At 40.4% G+C, this 18,532-nt stretch overlaps 1 protein-coding gene across 1 annotated transcript; it reads left to right on the forward strand.

Moving 5' to 3' along the window:
- Nucleotides 1-1,775: 1,775 nt before the first annotated feature.
- Nucleotides 1,776-17,295, forward strand: LOC308123138 (choline transporter-like protein 4). The gene is made up of 22 exons (XM_080485457.1): nucleotides 1,776-1,990; nucleotides 4,999-5,047; nucleotides 5,147-5,220; nucleotides 6,553-6,631; nucleotides 6,733-6,832; nucleotides 6,929-7,051; nucleotides 7,132-7,192; nucleotides 7,300-7,420; nucleotides 8,007-8,090; nucleotides 9,876-9,988; nucleotides 12,131-12,253; nucleotides 12,500-12,599; nucleotides 12,799-12,891; nucleotides 12,991-13,093; nucleotides 13,872-14,131; nucleotides 14,606-14,700; nucleotides 14,905-15,008; nucleotides 15,418-15,491; nucleotides 15,571-15,641; nucleotides 16,401-16,495; nucleotides 16,568-16,652; nucleotides 16,871-17,295. The coding sequence occupies exons 1-22, from the start codon at nucleotides 1,942-1,944 to the stop codon at nucleotides 16,933-16,935; spliced, it is 2,121 nt and encodes a 706-aa protein (XP_080341583.1). The 5' UTR covers nucleotides 1,776-1,941; the 3' UTR covers nucleotides 16,936-17,295.
- Nucleotides 17,296-18,532: the final 1,237 nt, after the last annotated feature.

The following is an 18,532-nucleotide window of genomic DNA, read 5'->3' on the forward strand; positions in this document are numbered from 1 at the left end:
ATCTGTGGCTTCTGGTGTTCATTCAATTATGAGTTTTGATATCAGATCTAGTGCAGCTTTCCTGTCGTCAAATGCTTTTAAAAAGTTTATTCTTTGTGTGTTGTTTGTTTTCTCTTGACAGATGTGGTGTTATATTGTAGCTGCTGTAGTTTGATCAACAGGGGGCATTCGAGGCGGGCAGTGAGGAGACCTCACTGATCAAACATGCCTCTCTCTGCCATAATTTCCATATATAAATTACGGGAAGGGCAATTTACAGATTACTGCAAACTGGTTAAACTGGTTACCTTGGTGGTATTGTGAATGTTGCAGTACCTGTTTTGTGACAGGCTATTGGCCTGTTTACATGATAAAAGGTTTTTTTGTTTTTGAGAGATGTGAATGCAATTGGAAAAACACGAGGGTTTAGTGTGTACTGACAGTGAGTACATAATATTTTAAAGCAGATGTTGAGTCAACTTGCGACTAAAAAACAGTGTTGGTGAGCTTTTCATCGTGACTTGAAGTAAGTGCCTCAAATTTGCATGTTTTGTGCTTATCCTGATTTGTTATCGAGCCTGTTTAAGGGTGACACGTCAAAGTACAAATGTATTACTTTTTAAAAAGGCGGATCATTATAAATGCCAAAGACTTAAATACTATAGTTATGAAGCGCAATACATGCATCTGTTTTTATTCTTACATGGTTCAAAATCATAGCTATTATTCCCTCAAATTACGTCTGATTTCTGCCTAGAATTACACTCATGCAGGATATTTACCTTAACAGAAGAGGGGACAGGTCGCTGCTTTTTCAGAGCTATAAATTTACTATTTTGCAGCATAATTGGAAAAACGTCCTTTTGTTTTTGATGTAAGGACGTTTAAGTCTTTCCTCAAATGATAATATTTGAGCAGAAAAGTCTATTTTCTATCATGGATAGGAGAGTTGTAAAAGTTTGGGCTATATGTTCCCTGATATTGTAATAGACAAATCAATTTGCAGCATTTAGAATAGTTTCAACTTAATGAAATATCTTAAGTTTGAGAACTACATTGAATGGGATAGTTTGCGAGGATGCTGTGTGTAACCTGAAGGATGGAAGAAATTCTCTAAAAGGGGATTAATAAAATTGTCATGAATGAATAAAGCATGTTTTTTAGTGTTTTGCAGAGGAAATATCCATGAGTTTTGTGGTTTACACGATAAGAGAAGTATTGAAGAGGAGTATTTAAAAAAAACATTTCGTCTGACTTTAAAGCTGGAATGATAGTCTGGTACAATTAGAAATTCAAGATGAATTCATCCCCCACACAGTGTGTATTTATGAGTATTGGACCGTGTTTTCCATAAAACGTTAAAGTAAAGATGAAAACTTTACCTTTCGGAAACAAACAAATTGGTGAGGATAACTGATTGTGGAATTAGTTATTGCTCACAATGAGTTGTTCCACATAAATAGACCTCAAAACTAAAAAACAAACACTAACTAATCATACTTTATTAATCCCCGTTTGACTCATCCTATTCTGGGATAAAATTATTATGGGTCTCTGGGGAGCTGATTGGGGTCAAGGGTCATAGCCGGGGACCCGCAACGGTGACCTCTCCACTCTGAGATTTGAATTATGAGAATAAATTCATAAATCTGACTATAAAGTAACTTCTAGGTGGCCATAATCCTCTTCCGTACATCTCTTCCTCGAATGATGACACGCGCAGGTGTGCATCCGCGTATGCCCGTGACGTCACTGCCTAGTAACAAGTGCCTGGCAGAGAAAAAAAAAAAAGATTTCCTCGACTCGGTAACTGTCGCTCCAGGAGGGACGGAGGACGTTAAGGCGCCACCGGAGAGCTCTTCAAGCCGCTGTCAGTGACCCCCCCCCCCCCGACCGCTCCGTGAGCCGGTGAAACCCTCCAGGCCACGGGAAGCTCACCTGCGGAGTTTGAAGTGGGAAAAAATGGGAAGAAAGAAAGAATCAGAGGAAGAAAATCCGGACTCCAAGTACGGTGAGCGGACATCGACCGTTAGTTCCCTCAAAGAGCCGCAAAAAAATAAAGAAAAGTCGTCGAGTAAAAGACTTGAAATGATCTGAAAACACTTAAAATTACACGGTGTTTTTAACAAATCGTGAGAATTGCTCGAAATTTGGTAAATTTTTATTATTTTTGAAGTTTGGAATTAAGGTTTAAATCTGTTTTTTGGTTCACGCTAAACACTGATTTGTATAAAAAAAAAAAAAAAAAAAAAACGCGGGAAGCTCGCTGGAAAAATTAAGACTATATATGTATACAAGATTAATTTAGCAGGGAATCGATATTTAAATGAAAAATAATTGGGCTTTATAGGTTTGGCATACTCCACCATATTGTCCAGATTTTGTAGATAATCGTTTATATTTAGCCTTTAATATAATTTCATATAGGTCTATCCAGTCAGCACTAGTATGTAAAGAAGGTTTAGGCCATTTCTTTGTGACCTTTTTATCAACGCATCTAAAGGAATATCGCCCAAATACATGCTGTCACATTTAAGATCCCGTTTTCAAGTGAAAATTGAAAACTTTATTTGAGTTTTGGGTACCATATGTTTCCGCCACACCGAAAACAGAACTTTTTGAAAACAGCCCCCCGAGCATTTTAGGAAATGAAAACGGGCAAAAAATGACCTTTCCCTCAGGATCAGTCTCGGTGTAGACTCTATGGAAATACTGCTAAATGTGAAAACGCATCGTTTTTGCATTTTCGTTTCGGAAAAGTTTCATGTTCACATGACAACATTTTAAAAGACAGAAAAGCAGAAAACGACGCAGTTTTCCCTGTTGGGCCACTCAGTGAGTGCCGTTGTCTGTTTTTGTAATGAAAACACACATAATTGCACAGAGAACAATACGTTATAAACATTAACGATGGTGAGTTCACGGACATATGGACAGACAGCCAAGTGTGATGTTATTACAGTATAAAACTAACAAGTCTCAGGAGAATATGGACTGGGAGTCATCACACCATTGTCGATATTGCCCATCTCTTGTGCAGAATAACTATTTACCGTGGCTGTGGTGCGATCTAGCAGCATTTATGCCATCTATGCAGGGATAGAGTCCGAGCGTTTTCAAAACGTTCCTCCTTGGGAGCCGTTTTCAAAATTTTCATTGGCGTTGTCGTGTCAACAAACCCCAAAAACTCAACACAGGCAGGGTTTGGCCAACAAGTTTGACACCACAACTTTAATCTGAGGTGTCAGACTTTTCCATGAAGAAGTTTTTAATCTGTAAAAATGACAATGAAAACATATTACTGTGTAAGGATTTGCTTTTTCAGTTTGTTTACTGTGGGCCGCATTGTTTTAGTAAGAGCAGCAGGCATACAAGCGAGCTCACTTGTTGCTTAATTTCAAGGTGAAGTTGTAAAAACACAGAAATCCGACATTTTTGGACACAGCAGACTATTGGCACTATGAGCCTGAAGAAACAAACACGACTGCAGAGAAGAGTTCAAAAAAGACAAATTAGCGACTGTCCACTGCAAATAGATGAATTTAACTTGACTTTTCACTCAGAGGCATCATTAAAAATAAGAATACTGAAATGAAAGTACAAAGGTCTCTTCAAAAAGTAGTTTAAGTATCCACTACTTTAACTGCATTGGCAACAGCAGGCATTTGATTCATATCCCCTGTATCGAAGGTCAAAGTACATTTCTCAGACAATTATTAAAGTGTATGACAGATACGCACACACTGTGGTGAACAAGGTGTATTCCATGGTCGATGGTGCTTGAATTGTTCTCAATTACAAGTGAATGAACTGTTATTAATAATACACTCAAGTAAAAGTTCTCCTCTCAAAATCTGCTCAGTCTGTAACAACCTATATTTGAATAAAGAGATTGGAAACTGAATGCTGATGCATTGTGTGTCGTGTGACCCAGCAGCTTGTTCTCTCACTGCTCTGAATGTGTGCTTCAGGCTGGTTTTTATTATTATTATTATTACCGTATACATTTCTTTGCCACATTGCATCTTAGACTTGGCTGGAGTTTGAACAGAGTAAATAGTCGCTGTTAAGTCATGTATCCTGTTTTAACATTTGTATCCTACTAAGACGACACATGCCAGAGTAGATATAGTCTTTGTCAAGGTTGAGCTGCCTGACACCATGTTAGTACACGAAGCGCAGAAAGTAAAGACATTAGAGGGATGCTTTGTGCTGTTGAGAAGGAATTAACTGCAGAAAACACACTTCAAACTTCAAAACTCCAGAAATATTTAGATCTTATCCAAAAAGTTCTCAGATTGATATTCTTCTTGATGAAATAATGCAAATGTCTTGACTTCCCAGCATCGGACAACCTCGCTCTGCATTCAAATTCTATCCAAATATACCTGAACTGCTCACCCGAGTGCTGTGCCTCAATTTGGCTCCTTTAGTTTTTGCTCTATGTCGTGTATTGTAGATTAAATAAATGAGATCAGCTTAACTACGATTCAGTTCAGAAAACTGCTTCTTGTGAACAGTAAATTGAAGACCTTGACTCATTGTTTGTTATTAAGGCAAGTTTCTCCTTTGTTCCAGGAAACAAAAATAAATCTCTTCTTCCTTGTAGGAAACGCCCTCTCTTATACTGATTCTACTGTAAAGTGAATTATAAACACTTTTAACCTCACTCACTTGAAAGGTCTTCCTCATCTAGTAATTCATTAACTCCCAGAAGAGAGGACAAGACGACTATGTGCTTGCTGGTAAACATCACCACCATGTTTTTTTGGGGACATGCACCTTCATATATAACCCAATGCAGGGAATGTGTAATTAAATCCAGCGTGCACTCCCAAACGGCCTACATTTGAATGTTATTTCAAACTGTGACGCAAAGATGTGAACGCCGACGTTAGCAAGTGAACCTCGATTCAGTTTCGTCTTGTCGTCTCTCCTCTTTCCAAAAAGAAATATGGCGGATGAAACAGTCGAGTGCTCATAGAAAGGAAACATGACTTGGCTGTTTTCTTTTCCCAGGAGAACCAACTGAGTTTGACCCGAGCTTCAACGGGCCAATACACAAAAGGTGAATCTTCTGTCCAGCTGTCAGCTTTCTGATGCTCTATGTCGATTTCACATTCGTCATCATCCTAGCAAACTTGTTGCTGTGTCTTGTTTTCCACAGAGGATGCACTGATATAATCTGCTGTATTCTCTTCCTGGCCATCATCCTCGGCTACATAGCAGTTGGAGTATTAGGTAAGAGACACCAAATACACGCAAATAATGTAAAGCTAAATGCATTTTTAAGGTATCAAATGTATGTCTTGTCATTAAATAAACCTACTTTACAGCCATTCAGTTGGATCTTTACATTAATTAGGTCTGATTCTCATACATCATTGAACAATTTGTTTCAGTTAATTCCTCTGGTAGAGAGAGAGAGACATTGTTGTGTCTCCCACCATAACGCTGATATAAATACAGGAGTCAGAATAAAACTGATTTATATTTGTGCTAATAAATGTCACATGGTCTTTAGTACTAATGATTACAATAGTCACCATAAATCAAACAGCTGAACCATCAGCTGCAGTTTGATGAATGATCTCTATGTAAATACTGCAATACCAGTCTACTAATCACCTTGTGTCCACCTCTGGACAGAGTCACACCGTTTTCCCCTGATTTTCACCTTAACAGTGCAGATTTGCCTTAAGGTTAATATAATACCAATTTACAGTTCATCAGTTATTTCATAAACCAAAACTGGCAATCTTATTGTTTCTTTGCGCCAAATTAAAATTAGATTCCATCTTAAAACATTTATTTTTTTTCAATTGTGTTAAACTATGAACAGCTGATTTCACAGTGAACATCCTGCCAGCAGCCTTTCATTGCCCCGTTAAACTCAAAACACTTTCCTGTGTCCTGAATAATCCTCCATTTCCTGCTCTGCAAGTAGTTCAAGGACAGGCCTGGGCCTCGGTGGAATCATGGATGTTAGATTTAGAAATGTGTTCCACCGCTATTACAAGCAAAATTATTTATTTGTCCATCCGCCCGTTCATTCTCTCCAGCACTTATTCTCACTCAGAGGCGCACGACGCTGGGCCGTCTCGACCAAGTACTTGAAAAGCAGTGATGTTAGTTGATGAATTCACTGGCTCTTGGTTGTGTGTGAAGCTATTACAAAAAGAAAGGTTCATGAAGAAAATGACTATATTGTTCTGACCTCTTGTGGTGTTTCTGAGAGAATGAAACTACTGTTGTTATTGCTTTACTGTTTCTGTCTACGTGTCCTGGAGTTAACCTGCTCTATGTATCGGAAATTACTCACTGCTCCAAATAGTGGTGTTGATAACGTCTCGTTGATGAGAATCAGCTGTGTTGAATCGGGGTCATACAGTAACGTTCCCTTGATAGCTCTTCAAACTCAACACAGTAAATGTAGTTTTTGTGTTTACTGAAAGCATAACTTGATGTAGAAGTTCTTTCTGTTGCTGACAAAGCTACATAGATAAAATATGTGACGTCAGTGTTTTTATATTTTCATTAGTTTTCAATGTGTGTTTACTTTGGCTCTATCAGCTTGGCTTTACGGAGATCCCAGGCATGTTCTTTATCCCAAAAACTCAACTGGGTGGTTCTGTGGCATCGGAGAGCACAAGTAATCACAACTCTTTGTCTTCATTTCATATCATTTTAAAATGGGAAACTGTACAAATGAAATATAAGAGCAAAGTAAGTGTTGTTCTCTTTATTTTGCAGAAATCGGCCAAACCTGTTCTACTTTGATATGCTCAAATGTGCCATGTCCGTTAACATCATTGCGAGCACTTTGAATGGTCTTCAGTGTCCAACCACACAGGTAAAGAGCTGCTGGATTTCATAGTGTGTAATATAATGTGTGAATGACTGTCCTCTCATGTCTTCCCAGAAACATCTAACTTTGTGTTTCCAACAGGTGTGTGTGGAAAAATGTCCTTCTGAGTTTGGGGCAGCGCTGTATTTACCTGGTCAGAAACTAGAAGATGTTTTCAATCAAGATCTGTGTGTGCCAGCTTTAGATCTGAAAACTACTACGCTGGTAAGCTCTAGCAGAAGATCGTCTACATTTTTACGGGCTTTTCATATTCTTACAACTTCATGATATAACAATGTTTTCAGACCGTGTCAGAGATTTTGGAAAAGGAGCTCTGCCCTTATTTCTACGTCCCCAGTTCTCCTGGTGAGAAAAGACACATTTTACCTGCAGTAACTGAGATTGCGACTGAAAGTTATTGAGAATGTATGAAGTGATTTCTCATCAATTTTGACTTTGTTCTATCCTGATAGTGCTGGGGAGATGTTTGCCTGATTTCTCAAAACTGGAGGACATCCCTCCATCCTTTTCTAATGTCCCGGGCCTCCCTGCTTCAGTCAATGACACAATCAGCATCATCAAGAATGGCACTGTGTAAGAAGCAGATTCCTCATACTGTCTCATCCTCATCATGACTGAAACACAAAGCCAAAGCTTTAAGTTCATACGTCTTCTATAACTTCTGAAATAACACACGTTTGTTCTTTCTCCTCATCATCAGCGCAAGGTCGGTGAATGTGTGAGTTTTTGTATTGGGCAGTAGTGTGGCAGCTGGTGATAGCTGTAGTGTTTCGCTTGGTTATTCACAGCAGCCTTTGAGGAGGCATGTTCTCAGAGCTCACAGCTGATTGCCTGGGGTTTGTTTTTATAGCCTGTATTGCCTTGTATGTGTCTTACTACTTATGTAATGGAGAAGAGAATTCATCAGATAATGTTTAAAAATGTACTTGTTTAATAATTATCACTAACATGTAGAATTCATTTGGTTCATCTTTTCTTCCCGTCACATAAGTAGAGAATCTCTATATCAGTAAAAACCATTTACCATTCTTGTCTTTGCTTTCAGGATGCTTCAAACTAGTTGTTATGTCTCAGTGTCAGTTGTTATTTTCTGTCGGGTTTAGTTTTGAAAAGCAGAACAGCCATTAATACAACCAGGCCTTGCTTCTGTATTCATTAGGGACCTTGTGAATGGATTCAATGCCAAGGAGATCAGCGTTCGAATCTTTCAGGATTTTGCGTCGTCATGGCCGTGGATCCTCATGTGAGTTACTGATCTGTGCCACAGTGCACACTGCCACCTGCTGACACACACATCATACAGCTCTTCACTTTGTAGCTGTAAATAGATTGATAAAAGACTAAATGTCATATCAAATAAGGTTCTTTTAGTCCAGTGTTCTCGCCAGCCAATTGCAGCCTAATGGGCCGTTACACTGTCACTTGTGAAGTAGACAGTGTAACGGCAGTAGAAATATTATCATAATTCAGTGTCTCCTCTGCATTCATTTAGGAGTGGCGGTCTGGATCAGAGACTGATCAGACACTTCGATCTGTGATCCTGCATTTTGGCCAAATATAGTGGCCGACACAGAGAGCGGACATCAAACATGGGCAAAAGAATTACGATGCAGATGCAGAGGGCAGGGGATTCACGCCATATTTAACGGTTTCCACATCCCACAATGGACGGGGAAAAATTGAAGTTGACATCTAAACATCATACCAGCAGCAGTCTTAAATACAACAACAAATATTCATTTGTTTCCTGCTAGTGCCAAAATCCCAACTGTGACTACTGACCAGCACCAGGAGACCTGAGAGCATGACACTTGTTTTAAAGTCCCTGCAGTAGTTAACAGTGAGCTTCACAATCCCGTTTAAAGTTATTTTATTGTTATATTGAAGCACTTTGTGCTTTTGTACCTGAATATATGTCTCATATGCTCACGTCGTATGAGCCTCTGTGCCTTCTCATGTCCTCTGGTACAACTGTTTTATTCATAAAGTCATAAAATGTAGAATAAAGACTTTCAGTAAAGCGTCCGAGATGTTGAAACCATCTATTGAGGGCCTGTGGGGAAATATAAAGATTTAAACATTTCAAGGAAACCTTAAAGCATACATCCGTCTTGGCCTTTCATGAATAAAAGGTATAATTCTTTATTTCAGTTCTATTTAACCTTTTAACTATTAAATTGCTCCTGTGTTATTTTTTGGACCATTTTATTGTACTTTATTCTCTCTGAACCTTGAACCTTAAACGTGTGTCTTAATTTGTTGTGCTTAGTTTTTGCAAATCCAGCTTTGTTTCTCTCACATTCGATACTCACTTCACATTCATTCATTCATTCATTCATTTTCTTCCGCTTATCCGTTTCCGGGTCGCGGGGGTGACAGTCTGAGCACTGTCACCCAGATCACAATGCACCATTTAAGAACCTTCCTGCAGGTGGTGAGCCCACAGGAAGGTGGCACCCGGCGTGGGACACGAACCCACTACCCTGAGATTGTGAGTCTCATGCTCTACCAACTGAGCTAGCCGGGGGTCCACTTCACATTTATTAATATATTTTTTTAATTTTACTAGTTTTATTACCCGTATAAAGTTTGACTTGACTTCAACACAAAGGTCTACTAAGCATGTACTTTATGAGACATACTTGTGCTATTCAGTACTATCCAATGACCAACATTTTTATACATTTTTCACAGTTTGTAATCTTATCTTTTGTGTTGGATGAAGGATGCTGGAGCAGGGAGCATTAAAACAATCAAATGGATGCATAATTATCGAGCCTCCTGATGAAATAAACCTGCTAATGACACTGTTGGATCATCTAAGCTGTTTTTCAGGCCCTGGGATAGGAAACATTGAACGTTTGGCTTTGTGTTTGTTTTTTCGTGGAATTATGTTTTGTGTCGGTGTGCTTGGATGGTGGACCAAAGTGTAGACAGCCATTGGAAATGATGATGGAGTCCAAAACAAACAACCTTATTGAGCATGTCTGACAATAACCTCACATTGAGCCGTCTCTCTCTGTCTCAGCTGCCTGCTGATCGCCATGGTGGTCAGTCTGCTGTTCCTGCTGCTGCTGAGGTTCTTCGCTCCTGTTATGGTGTGGGTGCTCATCTTCGGAGTCCTGGCTGCCGGGGCCTATGGTAAACACTCACAGATATGTTTCTGTGTGCGGTGGCGTTTTAGCTGCCAGTCTACACTGGATTTTACTCTTTACATCGCTGTGAGGGACCACATGGTCACCCCGACTCGGGATGTGTTTTGCCTGAACGAGATTTGGTGGATGAGAAAGGATGAGGTTGCAAGTCAGCGTTTCAGAAATAAAATTAGGTTATTTGGAATGCTCACTTTTCACAAATCTGAAAAAACAGTCATTTCCAACCTCACAGCAAGTTGGCTGACTCGCACTCAGACTCCGTCTCTCAGTCGTCTCTCCGTTCCCTGACACAGACAGAAGCCTTTGAATAAGCCCAGCCCTAAATTGGTCCAGTCAGGACAAACTGGGCTGAACCAAAAATGCAAGGGGTGTTTGAGCCACCCTACCTTAACGTCAATCAAAAATTGGAATTATAAATGGCCACAATTTACAACAACGCAAACACAACAACTCAAAACATATACAGCGATTATTTTAACATTCACCAATTCCCCACTATATATACAGTAAAACCCCTGATGTAGGGACGCCCTAAAATCCAGGAGCAAGTTTCCCTTGAAAACAGGTATCCTCTCTTCAGAGGGAGACGTCACGGGGACAAATTGTAGGGCCAGTTGTTATCGAACAAACCAAACACTAAATAATGTCATGGAAGAAACACCCCATACGGTCCAGTCTTGAGTGGGCAAGATCAAACAATTAGTACAGAAAATTATTACAACGTTAACAAGAGTCAATTTTAATGAGGCATTCTGGCACAAAAAACAGTGAAGTGTAAAAACAAAAAACGAAACTATAAATCCTATATAGCCGCCTTACTTGGTGGTTTGTCGGCCAGATTGGAGCCTTTTGCGGCCTGGTTTTGGCCCATGGGCCTAATGTTTGACTCCCCTGGTATAAAGTGAGACTTAAGCTTGAGAGGGGAGGTTGTCCGCTCATTAAGGTGTGTAACAGTTAAAACCTCTTCGTGCAAGCTGAGAGGAGCGTCACAGCACAGCACCGCGCTGCGTAGGAGGAGGCGATTTATCACATTTCAAAATTAATATCCGGACATCACAGCAAACAAATATTTGAATTATCGGGTCCAGTCCAATGATTTTGGCTATTTTAGTGTCGCTCAGCTTGAAATTTGCCAGAAAGACCTGTCTGTTATCCGCGTCAAGCAGGTTGTCCGCTCATTAAGGTGCGTTAACAGTTAAAACCTGTCCATGCACAGTGAGAGGTCTCATTACAGGGTGTCTGCTCTTACCGAGTTCGCTTGCCAGAGGTTCTACTGTGTACACACTAATTTATTTTTTAATCTTTTAGTTAATTATGTGGAGTCGTACCTCGCCCACTTGATTCACCAGAGAGTGAACATGAACAAAGAGAGGAGAGGCTTGTCTTCGCTTAGCTTAGCTTAGCCTGGTGGAACGCCAGTCATTACAGGACAAGGTCACATGATTGCAGTCATTATGATGATTCGTTTTGGGCAATTCTGTACAAAACCCCGGCCACGCCAGTGTGGGTGACCCGATGCTGCAACCCACCTCCAACACAAACTCCCAATGTCTGTAGGCTATGAGCTGTTTGTTGAACTACTGTCGCACTTTCAGAACACAAGCACAGTTTGATTGATTTATTTCGACTGAATGAACAATTTAAAATTAGATGAAACAAAAAGAAAAAGGAATAAATAAATAAATAAATAAAAAAGCCCATTTCGATATAATATACTTTGACTCGTTCGAGTCAAGCACAGTTAACTTGAATGTAGTCCTCTTGTAGCCTCCAGCGGGTCCTATGTGGAAAAACTACATGTGCTCTGCTCAGATCTACTTAACCATCTGTATAAAAAGCAGTAAGTTTTATTGTATTGAGCGGCTTTTCTCACTCCACATCGGTTCTTTCATTGTTTTATAGGATAACAGTGTTTGAATTTCTTCCTTCAACCCAACAAAATAGTTCACGGTCTGTCTGCAAGCAGGAATTATGTTCACTATAAAGTTCAGGTTCAAACTTCAGAATCCCAGCAGTCATAATTTCAGTTCAAGGACGGCCGGAGGTTATGTGTCTACAAGCTGTAAACTGCACCGTTCTGCTCTGAGTTGTTTGAGTGTCCTTATGTCACTCTTTATTTCTTCCGCAGGGATATGGCACTGCTACTGGGAGTACGATAACTACAAGCAAATCTCTGCCACCATCACTGATGTTGGTTTCACCACCAACTTTAACATTTATCTCCAAGTCCAGGAGACCTGGCTGGCCTTCCGTGAGTCTGATTGGTCACTTTTGACTTTTGACTCTTCCAAGTGCTTTTTTGAACTGAAGCAATCATCTGTCACACTGTCATTGTTGAATGAGGAATGATGAGGTCGAGAGGTGGTTCAAGAATATATTAAGAAAAGAAGGACTCCGTGACTTAATGTTAAAATGCAGTCGTTAAAAAAACATTCTGGCAACAATTACCAGCAGTAATATCAAATTAAAAGCTTGTCTCCCTCACTCTACCCACCAGTGATCATCATATCTGTGGTGGAGGGGATTCTTCTTTTGACTCTCATATTTCTGCGAACCAGAATCCTCATCGCTATCGCCCTCATCCAGGAGGCCAGCAAGTGAGTCATGTCATACCACCAAAGTACTGGACACCTTTTGAGTTTTCACATGGCAGATTGAGCATTTAAACTGATTCGCTTGATTATTCTGTTTTCATTTGAGGACACTGTAATGTCATGGTAACGTGGAAATGTTTTCATGTTGCTTTGTAAAAGGATGAATCGGTATAACCTCCTGCTCTGTGTTGATCTTCTGCAGAACTATCAGCCACATGATGTCTGCTCTGGCGTTCCATCTGGTCACATTTGTTCTCCTGTTGGTGTGTGTTGCTTACTGGGGCATCACCGCTTTGTATCCTTTACTTTTGTGGTTGTTTATTCACAAGAACGGATATTGTACTATTCAAAACCTCCAGAGCGTGGACTCTTTTCTTTAAACTGGTGTGTACAGATATTTGGCCACTTCAGGGAATCCAGTCTACAAAGTGGTGGGTTTAAACTCCACTATGAGCAGCTGTCAGAGTCTCAATGGCAACGTGACCTGTGACCCCCAGGTTAGTTGTTGTTAAATTCTGTAATCTGCAGTATAATCTTCTCCTCTGTCCCTATGACGTCTGTCTTCCCTCATTGTATCCATGAACTTCTTTACTGGCCTTCCTCCTCTCGTCTTGCCTGGCAGCTCCATCCTCAGCATCATTTTTCCTACACAGTTTTCTCTCCTTACATACATGACCAAGCCATCTCTCTCACTTTTCCACCATATTGTAAGAGTCCCTACACTCACCTTAACTTTCCCAATCTTCCTCTTCTCCTGGAACCTCCTCATTTGTCTTCCTCTTCTGCTTCAGTCTATAGTAGCACAGTTTCCAGTCACACCGTTATTTAACAACGGCTGTGGCGGTTGTTGTCCCGGGTCAATCAGGTGTGATTATCATATTCTGTTCAGTATTCCAATCGCTAAAGATTTTACACTGAATGCCCTTCATGACACTTGAAAATTTCTCTTTGAAAGTTTCTCCTCTAAAATTTAAGGGCATATAGAGAAAATGTACAAGTAACATAAGGCACAAATAAAAAAGATTATCTATACATAAATTACTCATTTATAAAGAGGGGTTACAATTTAAAGTGGAAATTGAGTTTTCAAACAAAGAATTCATATTATCTTTTTTTTTGTTGTAATTCTTGCATATTCAAAATTTAATTAACAACCCCATCACCTATAGAACAAAGCTAATCCACCCAAGCTCATTAATGAAGGGATGGAATAACAAGCTGCAGATGTCTCCACCCGTCACCTCACTTCTCCGCTCCTCACATTCATCCTCTCAGAACTTCAACGCATCCGATTATCCCAGCTGCCCTTCAGCCCGCTGCATCTTCATCAAATACAACGAAGAGGGTCTCTTTCAGAGGAACCTCTTCAACCTGCAGATCTACAACGCTATAGCCTTCCTCTGGTGTGCCAACTTTGTCATTGCACTGGGTCAGTGCACGCTGGCAAGGGCCTTCGCCTCGTACTACTGGGCCTTCAACAAACCCGAGGACATCCCCATGTTCCCCGTGGGTGCTGCTTTCATGCGCACTCTGAGGTTGGTTTCAAAGCAGCTGTCACTTCAGTGTCAGACCTCCAGTGTACTTTTTATTGAGTGACAAAAACACAGTCTGTACCACAGAGGTTTAACAAGGGAAATCAAAAGTGCTCTGATCATTTAAACATGGCGAATGAAGTCTTATTCACTACTTGCATGATTTGCCATCAAGCTGACTGTCACAGTGAAGACAACATTTATGTTTGACACGTTGTAGACATAATGACCTTTTAAATACTTGGATCCTCCTAAAGAAGAAGGTTCCAGGACGTTGCGTTTGACTGCAGTTCCCATTCAGCCCTCCAGAGGGCGTATTAGATCTGTGCGAGGTAGCAGTTTATGAGCCAGATCAACTGGTGTAATATATCCCAATATATTCTCCATTATTTAGCTTTGCCATTTGTTTTGTTTTTTTACTCCTACCATTACATTCAACTTTAACTTGTGAGGCCTTGTGTTTATTTTCCATATTAGGTACCACGTGGGTTCTTTGGCCTTCGGTGCGTTGATCCTGACGCTGGTGCAGATTGTGAGAATTCTTCTGGAGTACATTGACGACAAACTGAGATGTAAGGCCGAGGATTATGACACAGACTGAAATACAGCGTCAAAGCTTTTTCTTTCCGAATATTGAAAATTAGTGATTTCACAGTGCAATGAAGCTGCATTTTATCTCCGTAAAGTCTAAAATCTCAGAATTGCTAAAAAAAATGTGATGGAAAGAAATTAATAACAAGAAACTCAAGCTGGGTGCTTTTTTTCCTCATCCTCAGCGTCCCAGAATCCAGTGGCACGTTTCATCATGTGCTGCCTGAAGTGCTGCTTCTGGTGTCTGGAGAAGTTTATTAAATATCTCAACAGGAACACCTACATCATGGTGAGACATCATCAGATAAATCATCTTTAGTGGAGTTAGTGTCTATTCAGCTGCTCTCTTTCCTACAGGGGTCACCACAGCAACTCATTGTCTTGGCTGGCTTTTACTAAACACGATGTGCCACCAGCCCTGTCGTAGCGATGGTTACTAATCATCTTTGAAAGAAAATTAAACTACAAAATTTATGGACATATTTTTTTATATGTATATATAAAATTATTGAAACTGTGAGGTTAAGTCTTGACTTTGTGTGTGTTGAACGCTGGTTTGCATTCAGGAAGGACATGTTGTGTAAAAACTGGTCAATCTACATTGCAATGACTTTCTGTGGCCACAACAGTAAAGGGAGAACCTAAATAACAATTTCTCATGAGATATATCACAAAAGTTTATTTTTTTTTGTTGACAGATTGCCATTTATGGGACAAACTTCTGTGCCTCTGCAAAAAATGCATTCCAGCTGCTGATGAGGAATGTCATCAGGTTTGTTGTGACGTTTCTCTTCTGACGCTCGCTGGTACAAGTGTGTTTGTTAGAATGTGTGAATGCTGTGTGGTCGCAGGGTCGTGGTGCTGGACAAAGTGACGGACCTGCTGCTGTTCTTTGGGAAGCTCCTGGTGGCCGGAGGAGTTGGTGCGTACAACACTGCTGCAGATCTGTCAGTGCAGCTTCCATCCATCCATCCATCCATCCATCCATCCATCCATCCATCCATCCATCCATCCATCCATCCATCCATCTATTCCACTTCGTTCAGCTTACCAGTGAAAGCAGGGTTCAACCTGGACAGGGCATCAGTCCATCCCAGACAAAAGACACTCACAATCACACCTGAAGTCAATTTAGAGACATCAGTTACCTTCACATGTGTGTTTGTAGATATTAGAGGAAGCTGGAGAAACACGGAGAACATGAAGACCAAAGTGAGAATCTCCCCACTGAGTGGAGAGTCTAACCGATACACCACCGTGGGCTTGATAAGCTGCGAACGCTTCATTTTGACTGCTTAAAAGCAGTTTTTTGATGTTGTGTTTCTTTCCTCCTGCAACAGTGAAAACCACAAAAAGAATAATGAGCTAAAGCTGTGTTCTTCATACAGTTCATTTAAATCAGGAGAGACCTTGAAGGCTACATGGGGGTGTGTTAGTCCGCCTCACAGTCAGATCATTCCTGATTGGAGTCCAAGTTTTCTGTGACTTCAGCCTTTCTGTGCAAAGTTCCTTCCTGTGTGTGTGAGAGAGATCGGCTCCAGCACACGCCACTCCAGGTTCTATCATATGTAATGTGTCTCCAAGCGTTACCATTTCTGTTCACAATCTCTACTTGATAGCATTCACACAGCAGTTGAGATGGAAGGAGGAGGAGACCTTGAACTCTACGTCTTTTTTCCAGGTACTTTGTCCTTCTTTTTCTTTTCGGGCCGTATTCCTTTACCGGGCAGTGACTTTCGCTCTGAATCCCTCAACTACTACTGGATGCCAATCATCGTAAGTTACTGACAAACCGCCGTCTTTCTGAGAGCAGACTTCAGGTTGACTCTTTACTCCATTGTGTTGCAGACGGTGGTGTTTGGAAGCTACTTCATCGCTAATGGATTCTTCAGTGTGTACAACATGTGCGTGGACACACTCTTCCTCTGCTTCTGTGAGTAAACGTTTATCATTTATATCGAGCCCCGGGGGCTCTATTGGCCGAGATTCCATACTGTGAGAGTTGTTGTGAAAAAAACATGGACAGAATTTTGATACCATGAGACTCAGAATTAATTTCAGGTTGTTCATCAAAACATTATTGTCTGTATTCTAAATTATATGTCTTGAAACGACAATGTTTGATCACTGGTGTCACTGTTCCTCTCACAGTGGAGGACCTGGAGCGAAACGATGGATCTCTTCAGAAACCCTACTTAATGTCCAAAAACCTCTGACAAATCCTCAACAAATCCAACGAGTCTCCAAAACAACGGAAAAGGAAGGACTGAGCAGCGTCTCCCACACACACCTCCCATTGTTTTTATTAGACACTCCTTCTTCGACGTTCACCAAACTCATTTTGTGATGTTGCAGTTTGGAATTGTTCGAACGTGTTTGTATATAAAGTCGTATTACTTCCTGTTCACATCACAGGACTCCTTCCAGCTATTGGGAACTTTTATGAAGTTCAGTTTTTGTTTTGGAAAGTTGTTCTTATGACTGTTAAATGTTCAGAAGTGGACGCGAGCTTCACACGCCACAAGATTTATGTTGTTTGTTGTGGCAAAATAAATTCATGTTTTCTGACTGAACTGTATTTTCAAAAACCTTCTTGAAACGGTGTCTGTGTCTGAATCCCGTCTGTGGACCTCCTGTAAGATCTCATGTTTGAGGTGAAGTATTGAACTTAACTCGTCCCTTAACTGCAGTCTCAATATCTGATGTAGTCCCATGCCTGCTCTAAACCAAAGTTTTTACCTGCTTTTAGATTTCCTTTTAGGTTTTGGGTATTAGCTAGACCAGAGATCTGCAAACTTGATCAGTAAAAGCCACCTTTGCCACTTTCAATCCATTAAAATCGGTCTGCAGACAGATTTTAATGTCTAAACTTTACAATGAGAAGCTCTTAAAGTTGTTAGTAGACTATAGTTTTGACTTATAAAACTGGATCGATGCATTGATAACATTGCATTTAGAAGTTCAAAGGTGACTATTGATACCCGTAGGTAGATTTTTGTGCAGCAGGAGAGGGAGTCTGACAGTACATGCAGATATTTTAAAAGGCAGGACAGTAAAATAACAGTTGTGATACAAACATAGCTGGGTGCTCACAGGCTCACTGACAGGTTAAAGAGTGAATAAATAAATGGAAGGAACCGCTACAATACCACTATGAAGACTTGTTGAAAATATGATAAAGAAGGTACAATACATAGATAAAAAATCAGGTTGAACTTCATTACATAAGACCCAAGAGTAAAGTGCTTTCAGTACTGATTTAGAAGGGAAATGGCAGCAGCTGCTCCTGCAGCGGCTCGTCTTAAGTTTCGGGGCTTTAAATCTCCGTCCAGATGCCAGGAACTGGAACTGTCTGGCCAGGGGATGGAGTCATTGTTAGAAATGGCGCTTACGGTTTTAAATAGCTATTTTAATATGTTTTTAAATTGTGTTGACACGTTTAAGTCTCTTTTTAACTTTTCTACTGGTGTTCCTGATTTTGACATTTTTTGGGGCTTTGACCTTGGTTGTTTTTGACATTCCAGCTGCTGTTTCTTTAAGCCTTTTCTAACTATTTTGTGTATATATTTGCTTTATATCTTTACTAGTTGTCTTAGCCATTTGAACAGTTTTCTCTTTTTTTCCCAAGTTGTTTTGGGCACTTTAAATCGTTTGAGGCAGAGTGTGATGGGCTGAGGATGAGGATGTGGAGGTAGAGTTTAGGATGTGGTGACAGTGGAGCATCTTTGGAGGAGGGAGACAGGGGACGCCATCTTGTTTGTTTTAGTGAAAAAGGGAGGGAGGAGGAGGAGGAGGAGGAGGAAAACATCGAGC

This window comes from Lipophrys pholis, assembly GCF_963383615.2.
Source record: "Lipophrys pholis genome assembly, chromosome: 17".
In the NCBI taxonomy this organism is placed as follows: Eukaryota; Metazoa; Chordata; class Actinopteri; order Blenniiformes; family Blenniidae; genus Lipophrys; species Lipophrys pholis.